Genomic DNA, 10,673 nt, shown 5'->3' on the forward strand with positions numbered 1-10,673 from the left:
TATAGGCTTGGTGGTTTACATCAAAACATGTTATCTTCGTCATTGATGACTAATCGTCGTTTTTACACTATTAACGACGAGAAATACTGTTGTTATTGATTTATATTTTGGTAGCTAAATAACATTTTTTAACAATAAGAATCATACGTCGCTAATTGTTTACACTATTAACGATAGGAATACTATCGTTATTATTTTGTGTTTTGGTAGCTAAAAAATTATTTTTAACGACATGAATCATTCGATCGCTAATTATTTACATTATTAATGACGGAAATATTATCATTATTGGGTTATAATTCGGTCGCTAATAATTATTTTTAATGACAAGAATTATATGGTCATTAATTATTCACACTATTAACGATGAAAAATATTATCGTTATTGGGTTATAATTCGGTTGTTGATAATTATCTTTAACAACATGAATCATATAGTCGTTAATACAATTAACAACGAGTTTATCATTCTTGTCATTAAATGTTTTTATTTGCGGAGGCAATAACGATGAGTGACGACAGGAAAATTCCTATCGTTACAACTTTTTAACGATGAGAAATCAACTTTCAACGATTGATTTTTCCGTTGTTAAAATTCATTTTTTCTTATTGTGAGAAACCTTTACAAAATAAAGATTAAGTGCAAAAGGGGTTTTATAGGAGAAATTCATATTGTGGAGACCATGTAGTCACCAAAACCTATATAAATCCTTAACACGTACGAACTGAGAATCTAAAAGACTTTTTGAGGAACTAGAGCTCTACAAAGTGCAAAACAAAAATAAAATCAAATCAAATAAAGAAAAGAGAAGAAAGTTATGAGATAAAAAGTGACAAAGGTATAATATCTTGTATGACATGCTTATTTTAATGTTAGGAATTAGCATGTTGAAAGGTGAATATAAGGATTAAAGAAGGTCACTGAGAGTTGAAATATGTCGATTCAATGAATAATGTATAAATAGCTAATAGAGTATCGAATCAATTATAGAGATGTCTTGGAACCCTAGAATATAAATGTGGAATAAAGATGAGGAACTCAAGATGATTTCATTGATAGAATTCGATCTTGAAATCAAGATAATGTCTAGATGATTGAAATGTCAGCTCAAAAAATTTAAAGGTCATAAAAGACTTTCAAAAAGTGAATTGGACATAAATAAAGGTTTATTTATTTTTATTAAGAATCAACCTTAAAGTAAGAAGTAAAATAGAGGAAATTAAAGTTTCTAAGTACCCAAAATGAGAAAATTAACTAGTCAAGGAGCCCAAGTTATAAAAAAATTCTTAAAACGAGCACCATTAGATCTTGAAAGTTAGACTTGGGAACATTTTTCAGAAATATGAGGGCCCAAAAAATTTAAAGGTTAAAAGTTCAGGGTCAAAAGAGAAAATTAATAAATGTTAGAAATTAGAAGGGGGCATTTAAGAAATTAGTTGAAATGAGTGGGCCCAAGTGGAATAAAAGGGATTAAATTAAATAAATAGAACTTGGAAGGGTTGAAAGGGATAAGAGACCGAAGATGGGCTAATAGACAAATTTGGAAAGTGTAATTATATATACGCGCAGGGGATGATGCTGAGTTATTCTGCCGAGAGGGGCAGAGATTAGGCGAGAAGAAAGGAAAGAAAGAAAACGGAGATGTGTTTTCGTTGGCGAGGGAGTTTGCCGGAGGGGAGAAACTCGTTGGCAGATGCTCGCCGGAGAAGAATGAAGTTGTCAAATATAGTTTCGCCAGAAAACAGAGGACCGAATTCCGGCGAGGCTTTCTTCATGTTTCTGGCAGGTTTTGGACCCCGATTTCTTCAAGGAAGACTCCCAGAACCTGAAACTGATCCTGCATATGTCAATTAAGTGAAGATTGACCAAGATGTTGAATTAGATAGTTTAATAAACCGGCCAAATGTGACGGAAAATGGGTGAAGGCTAATATGAGCAATTTCCAAGTGAGTTTCTCTCGATTTTTATCTGATTTTGAGGTGCCTCAGTTAGGTACTGACCCATAGAGATATCCTCTTGCTTTGCATGTGTCAGGTCGAGCAAAAGGGCAAGGAAATATTGAGGAAATCGAACCTAACAGTTTTGTTAAAAAATTGCCACAAACAAGGCTGCAAGGTTCGGGGTAAGTTCTTGTCTTATTTACAGCAATTTAAAGTTGTAGATTAGTTAAATAAGGTCCATAGAAGGTTTTGGTAGAATTATATGTGATGTAAGAGGCTCAAAGGTAATTTTTGGAAAAATTAAGGACCTTGGTCCTTAATGGAAAAGTAAGGCTGGGGTTTAGTAACAAATTCTAAATCGAACTACCGTTTGGTAGAGTCTAGAAAGCTTGGGTCAAGTGAAAGTTTAAACTTGTGACAGCAGTTCCAGGTAAGCACATGAACAGTTGATAGAAGCCCAAATGCAGAAACAGTCTTTATGAAATTGCTTGCATGTGTGTTCAAATTGCACAGACCATGGCATTCTTCGTGCATTTGTGGCAACCTTATTGAGTAAAGTGTTACTCATACCCTTTTTACCCCATATTTTTCAGAGTCCATATAGGTTTTGTCAAAGATAAAAAGGAAATGGTCAGCATTAAGTTCCAAGGATCAACCATCGAGTGACAAGGAAAAAGGTAAAGACCACAGGTGTTGTTAAGTTGAAAAAGATGGATGTACGAGGTGTGATAAACTCACCTGTGTTGTAAATAAGTTTCTTTTTAGACTGTAATTCCTAGCCAAAGGCTAGGTTATGTTAAATAAGTCTGTTTTTAGATGGTAATTAATTCCTAGCCAAAGACTAGGTTATGTTGGTTTGTTTTATTTTCTAGAAGAATGTAAGTGTATAACTAGCTCTAGACTTGGTTTATGTTTGATGTTTATTCATGCTTGTCAGTTTTTAATGTTTTGTAATGTTAGTTAATAGATTGTGATTGTATGTTGGATATTGGGACCAGATCATTCCATGCTTAGGTTATTTATAAAATGCTTACCTTCTTTTAAAAAGGTCTATGCGAAGAGAGTACTCATAGGAAAATGTTTCATGTTTTTGTTAAGTTTTCTTTTAACCTTGTGAGTGGAAGAACCAAATAACAACTTATAACCCAATCATCCCTAATTGATTGCTTCCAATTGGGTATTCTTCCCAAGTAGAAGAGCTAGGCTCTTTATGATACCTTAGGCTAGGATGTGGTGTTAAAAAAAGGTAACAAGAAAACTTTATTAAGAAAACTCTCAAAGAATATTACATCAGTAGAATAAGTGCGCTACAAAATGAGTTGACCTAGCCTAGAGACTACCTACTTAGAAAGCTCTTAGAATATATCCACAATCCTACACCTGGAAGGCAAAAAAAGTGCAAAGGAAATCATTGAGAATGACTAACCAAACTACTAGGGCCTTGCCATGCAAAGAACTCTTGCTCTAGCCTTGTCGTGAATAGTTTATGTTAGACTTAATCCCATTGGAATTGATATCTAAATAGCATTCGCAAAGGAATTTCCTAAAAGCCTCAAACCTAGATTGTTGGACCGTCTACATGTCCTCTTCATACAAGCTAACGAAAAAGATTGAGCTCATTACACTCTCAAGGGGATGTACAACAGCTCCCTTAACTTCTTTAGACTTAGATTGAAAGTTCCTTGAAGGCTAAAATATGCCTTCGCTACACTTAGCCTATTCATAAAGCTGGCAACAATGGCAAAGGACATGTTATTGTGATGCCATTGGTGGTCACTGTGCTCTTGAACCTTGACAAGGCCATGCTCGAATTCTCATACTCAAGCCTCAAACACTTACACTTGGCTCTCGGCTACCTCAACCAGTTTCATCGACTCTATGAGGAAGTTGTAAACATTGCATGCCCTTCGCAAAGATAAGAACAAAATTAGGTTATATATTGGAGACAGGTTAAGAACATAAAGACGACAAAAGCAAAGTCACAATTCCTAATGAAGTTCATAGGAAGTCTAATCCTCCGACAGTTCTTGAAGAGTGTTCAGTGACTTTTGTGCTTGGAGTTAACACGAGAGGGGAGTTGGGTTAGCTTGACGGTAAAAGCCTAGTGACTAGTGGTGAAGAACCAAAAGAATACCCAACATTTGATGGTGTAAACAAAATAAAATATACATAGGGGAATAAAATATCAAGAAATACCTCTTTATTTCAAGATCACACTTATATCAAAAGTTTTTAGCAGGCCAAAAACATATTTTTGCCTTTAAACTTTTATGTTTTTTTTTTTTTGAAACTATAAACTTTTTGTGATTCCAAATGTATTCCTTTGAACAGTGCAAAATCACTAATTTAAATACCTGACTAACAAGTTATATGCATGCGAGCTGATGTGACAATTTTATGTCGGCTCCTCAGTTTCCTCTCCCTCACTCTCTTCGGCGTCTCTTCAGCTCCCTCACTCTCTCTCGTTGCATCTTCTCTAGCATCTCCTCTCTCTCTCTTGCGAAGTTCTCATCCAAGGGAAATCTTTATGTAAGAACTACTTCAAGGCCAAATCTGACTTAATTAATGAGTTGATTCCAGAAGACGACCTTGAAGGGCTCTGAAAATATTAATGGAGGAAGAAAGTACATGTCGGAAGATGGCAAAGCACATGGATTGGATGAGGTGACTGTACAAGTACATGTTGATTACGTCTCGATGTTGCTGGGAGAGCTTATGTGAATTATAAGGACCTCGATTTGGGGATGAACAAGAACGGGAGCACGGATTTCAATCAGGCGAGCGTTTGGGGGACCAAGTATTTCAAGAACAATTTCAACAGGTTGGTAAGAATCAAATCGAAGGTTGATTCGGAGAACTTTTTTGGCATGAACAGAGCATCCCTGTTCTTCGGACGGTGGCGATGAACACTTATTGAGGAGATGCCAGAAAGAGAGAGAGTTGAGGAGTTGTCGAAAAATTTTCACATCAGTGCGTGTGCGTATCATTTGCTGATTAGGTAATTTTGCATGATTTAGGAGTATATTTAAAATTGTGAAAAGATTAAAATTTTATAAAAAAAACCCGTAAAAGTTAAAAGAATAAAAATATGCTTCTGGCCAAAATCGAGCATTCCATTAAGCATACCTTCTATGCTTATGACGTATGACTATTACTACAATAATCACCAATCCTATGGTATAAACATGCACCATAGAACTTGACTCTTGGACAGTATATTGAGAGAGAGAGAGAGAGAGGGCAGTGGTCACCCATGACAAGATTTGAAAATGACAAGGTTGAGTGTTGAGACAAAGAAATATCAATAGGAGGGGGAGAAAAGTTATTAAGGCTTTACATATTACAGGGGTATAATAGTTTAACTTTGTAAAATTTTAATCCCATGTGCTAGGATAAATCTTTGTTGGGGTGGCTAGGTATTGTTTTAGTGAACTCCTAGTGAAGTGAATAACCAAATAATAAGGGTAAACAAGGGATGAAGCTTACCCAAGATTGAGAGAAATGAGTAAAGATACCTTTAGTTAGGTGCAGAAAGTCTTGTAAAGAAGAGTAAATAATTCCAAGTTGAGTAATTAAAACATGGGATTGGGATTGGGATTGGGATTGGTCAAGAATGCTTGCCAAAAAGTTAATTTACAAGAAGCCTAGGATAGGATAGGATAGGAGTGGTCATTCTCCACTTCTCATAGAATTCTAGGGAGAGGAAAGGCTCAACATTTCTTTATGTCTTCAAGGTTTTTTGAAATTAAATAATAAAAATTTAAATTAACTTAGTATAGGCTGAATTTAGGTGAAGGGACGTGACATATTTGCCCATATACTTCGGCCTCAAAACTAAATTAATCTATTTTAAAAAAGAACAAATAAACTATTGTATTTTCAATCTTGATATAAAATTGACTGTCTATTTTTAAAAGGATTAAATAAGCTCTGTACGTTCAAACTTAAGGCTAAAGACAATTGAAGTATAAAAATAAGAACTATGGCAACCCAAAGTTGAGCTCAAATCAAACCCTTATTCTGCACCTTATATTTGCATTTACATAGTCAAGTCACTCGCAATTCAATTGAAGACACTACCTTGCCCAACTCAAATGCAATAACCTTAGTAGGAGAGTATAGATATAATGCGATGAATTGAGCTTTTATTTAAGTTTGATTTTGAGGGTTGGAGTTTGAGATGGATAGACTTAACTCCATTAATTATAAGATAATAAATTTCAATGGATAACATTTATACTCAGGGCGAAATTAAGTAGGCTTCTTAAGTCAATTGGGGGATAGTTTGTCAGTTGGGGGGCCGGGAGCTTAGGCAGTCTAATGTATGTTTCCCAAATATAATGAAAAAGAAATAAAAAATTGCATTGAGAGGGAAAACAGATGAATATGCAAACAGCTCAATTAATTGTGTGGTGACGCAATAAATAAACTAAAAATAGTCTCTGAAAGAATGGCCAACCACAAACAGAAGGGATGGAACCACAGATATACATCTACTTACTTTATTTCTCCTTCCAAAACTAAAGTGTAATCTGTATTGTAATCCAATCCATTTCTTATAATTAACATTTGCCTAAAATATATATTTTGCAACTGATCATCATCATCTCTCTCTCTCTGATCATCTTGCATTGTATGCCATTGACAATCTCCTATTCTCATGCAAGAAACCGCCCAAAAGTTTTGGCTGTATATTTTTGTCAACTTCTTCCTCTTGACGAGCACCGCTCTCCATCTCACCATGGAGGGTCGGGCCCAACCTCAACCCCAGCCTGCAGTACCCTCCGAACAGACAGTGAAACCACCGCTGCCGCGACAGCCGCACTCCCCCTCCTTAGCCGGCGCCGGGGCCTTACAAACCTACATCGTCCAAATCCCTCGTGACCAAGTCTACCGGATTCCGCCGCCCGAGCATACCCAGATCGTCGAGAGTTACCGCTGCCCCAGTGATCAGACGTCCAACAAGTGGAAGGAAAACAAATGCCTACGGTGGACGCTCATTTCCTTCGCGGTCATCGCCGTTGCCGTCGCGACCATCGTAGTCCTCGTTCACCTCCCTTTGAACCCTAAAACGCCTCAGTTCTCCGTGACGAAGGTCCTCGTTAAGAAGGCTTCTCATCATCACACAAATTTCGACATCACATTGGAAGCCAAAAACCCGAACAGGAGAATGGGCGTTTCATATCAAGATGGGGGAGAAGCTTCGCTTTTTTCCAAGCAACAAAAGCTTGCAGAAGGAACATATCCGTTATTGTCCCAAGATGCAGGAGAAACATCCACAGTTCATCTAAATCTCACAAGCATCAAAGACACAACATTGATCAAGGGACATGTTTCCTTGTCCGTAACGATCAATGTGCCCGTAAAGATCAAGGGTTTGACAACTGTGGGGAAAGAGTTGTCCGTTGCCTGTGATTTTAAGGCCACCAATTTGGGCTCAACACCTCGCATTTCGTCCCAGAATTGTGATTCCCAGTTGGGGGGCCAGAGTTGAAGGAATTTATGAAAGAATGTGCGAATGGATTAATGTCTTTCTTGTGACTTTTTTCATGGCTTTGTGCAAACATCAATGATGCTTTTCTGCCATATAATTACTTCTTGTGATGTAACTAGCTTTCTCCAAAGTCCAGAAAAATAGTGCAAGCGTAGCCAAAGACGAGCTATTCATTTCTTCAATCTCCGTAGAAATCGGTTTGTTTAAACCTCCATCGCTTAATTTGTTCTCCTGTTTTGTAGCCTTTAAGGTTTTTGTTTTGAATCCAAATGGAAATTTTGTCCAAATCCAGTGTTTTTTGTTTCTTATGTTTTACTCTTTTTTGTTTTCTTTTTTGTATTTCTAGCTCGGGACAAGTCACAAGTGGTCTTCTTATTGTCCAGATTTGTTCTCTCTCCTTGTTGGTTTCATTATTCATTCATAGAGGGAACGTGATTTTGTGTATTGGTTTTTGATAACAACAAGAGGTCCTCTAGGAATGGAGATTGTACATTAGAAATGTGTCATATTTCAGATGGCCACTGGCCCGGTCATCGGCCCACAAAGGGCCCAGGTGTGCTAGCTATTGGGTATTTATTTGTCCCAACAGGTATTTTATCTTTTAAAGCCAAAATCTTCACTTGCAATCAGTAAGTATCACAGTACGTGTTGCAGTGGATGAGGCCACCAACGTTGGGCTTTAATTTTGAGCCATTATATGTGGTAGCCCAATTAATGGATTTTACTCCAAAAGACTGTAAAATCCGTAGAATTGGACCGTACCACACATGAGACATGACTAAAGTTTAAAAGTTCCAATCCCTATAAGTGACAAACTGGAGAATGTTTGCTACCAATCTTAATTGTAATTTTTAAACAATTACTACATAGTTTTTATAGCTCAAGTCAGTAGTATTCTAGGTATAGAAAAGGAAATTAATAGTATGACATCATTTAATTCAAATTTTTTGGTGTATGGATGTCATTTTACATAGAAATATGAATTGCCAATCCTCCTAGTGAAGGATAGAATTAGGAATTTAGAGGAGATGGGGCATGTTATGTCTAATTAAGTACTATTTCTGCTAAAAATCTTAATTCAAGCATATAACATACATACAATTTGAATATATTTAAATATATATGAGTTTTTTGGGTACTGATAAAAAAAGAATAAAAAGATACACAAATTAATATTCATTTCTTATTTTAAAAGTTTTATATATCCATGCATAACTAAGAAAATTGAATAATAAAGAATAACTAAGACATATATTATAGAACGTTTAATAAAATTGCAAACGATATATAAAATACTTGGATCATAGTGGAATAATCAAAATTGATTTGTTTAACAACTTTTGTGGAAGAAAATTATAAAATAAAATTTATACGTCAACCTTTGTCCGTTCAAGACTTGAATGGTGATATCAAAGGCAACATATGAGCGATTAAAAGTTGATACTGATTGTTGTTTATTTTTCATTGGGTTCTATTCCTATTTATAGGTATCGTAAAGATATAAATATGTATAGACACATCTCTTTAAAATTCAAATGAGTAAGAATTTTAATCTAATTCAAATTCTAATCACTTATCCCATTATCTTGTTAAAATTCAAATGTGAGTGAATTTGAAACAAATTCAAATTCTAAACATTTATCTTATCATTAGAAAACTTATTCCAATGTAACTGCAATTCTAACAATCTTCTACTCAGGTACATGGGATAATGCTTAACTCATCTCCTCATACAGGACGTTAAGGGTGCGACCTTGATGACAATGATAAGAGTATTATATTAAACAATCACCAATGCCAACATAATACTGCTGCAAAAAGAAATAAATGAGAGCAATGTTATCTATGCCTTAGATAATAAATAACACATTAATCAAATGCTTCCAATCTCTCAAGAGTAACTCTGAACAGAATTTGATCATTAATCGAAGTTCTTGCACTCATGACCATCACACTGATGATTTGTCCGGACTAAGAGTTACAAAACTTACATGATGTGGTATAAATTATCTTTCCTAAAATTCGAATCAATCCATCTCTTGGTTCAATCACTTGCCCAATCATGGCCCATCTAACTACTTTCTTGCTGGCCAATTAGGTGACATGCTAAAGTAGTATAATTGAACCTCAAACTTCATGAAACAATTTTAGGTCAGAAGGCATATGTGAATAGGGTCTCATGCAATGATAGAGTGAGAACAATCTTGTCACTTCCCTATAGCGATCGAACAAGCGCATGCTATATGATGTGTATCCTACAGTGGAGCTCTTACTAACTAGGTATGTCACACTCAAAACATCGTACAGATGTTGACTTAGTCACCACATAGGCACTAGCCTGAGTCACTCAACTCATGAGTGCTCACATCCTATTATTCTCAGACTTAATATGGAATTCAGAATATATTCATATTCGACTTTTTCAAATAAGCCTCATCGTAGTCATACTAAGGCGACAATAACGACCTTGAATACCCATGTATCAAGGCACCTACACTGACCACATAAGTTCAAGAGTAAGTTGTCTCATCTTGCACACCACATAGGTGTCAGGGCGATCGTCCGCGTGAGAGGATCGATCCAAGCCTGGTGACATTTATGAACATGTACAACTATTTCAATGTTTTCCATATCAACAACAAAATGTCATATAATAAAAACAAAAAAAGATAATAAATATCCATCAGCATAAATCAATATAAATGTCATATACAGTGATCAGATATAGAATTCAAATTCTACGTAATCCCATACGCCTCACATGGGATTCAAATATATTCCTGCTAAATGGCTTTGTCAATGGGTCAACCAACATTTCAATGCTAGGAATATAACTCAAGATCACTTCCTTGTCCCTAATTAATCATCTAATGTAGTGGTATCTTCTTCTTATGTGCTTTCTTCTATCATGGAATTCGGGGTCGTGTGTGAACTACATCGCAGCTATGTTGTCGATACGAATCTCGACATGCTCATATGTTTGAGCTGTTACCTCGAGCTCTCAAAGGAAATCACTAAGTCAGGATGCACGTCTTCCAGCTTCTGAGCTAGCCACATACTCTGCTTCCATGGTCAATTGAGCAACACAATCTTGCTTCTTGCTTCGCCAAGAAATAGAGCCTCCACTAAGAGTGAAAACATATGTTGATATGGAGACACTATTATCTATATCTCCGCCAAAATCAACATCAATGTAACCATGTATTTTCATATCTCCACTTTGGAAAGCCAAGACATA

The 10,673-nt window shown here is 36.0% G+C and overlaps 1 protein-coding gene across 2 annotated transcripts; it reads left to right on the forward strand.

Moving 5' to 3' along the window:
* The first annotated feature begins 1,542 nt into the window (after positions 1-1,542).
* On the forward strand, positions 1,543-7,744 carry LOC127804978 (NDR1/HIN1-like protein 13). 2 transcript variants are annotated; one of them, XR_008023778.1, is made up of 3 exons: positions 1,543-1,947; positions 2,036-2,123; positions 2,535-6,749. XR_008023778.1 is itself a non-coding variant. In XM_052342117.1 (3 exons), the coding sequence occupies exons 1-3, from the start codon at positions 1,933-1,935 to the stop codon at positions 7,433-7,435; spliced, it is 930 nt and encodes a 309-aa protein (XP_052198077.1). In that variant the 5' UTR covers positions 1,543-1,932; the 3' UTR covers positions 7,436-7,744. The 2 variants fall into 2 exon arrangements, 1 of the variants encoding a protein (XP_052198077.1); XM_052342117.1 differs by having other exon boundaries at positions 6,609-7,744.
* Positions 7,745-10,673: the final 2,929 nt, after the last annotated feature.

Source organism: Diospyros lotus, chromosome 6 (assembly GCF_014633365.1).
Source record: "Diospyros lotus cultivar Yz01 chromosome 6, ASM1463336v1, whole genome shotgun sequence".
NCBI classification, from domain to species: Eukaryota; Viridiplantae; Streptophyta; class Magnoliopsida; order Ericales; family Ebenaceae; genus Diospyros; species Diospyros lotus.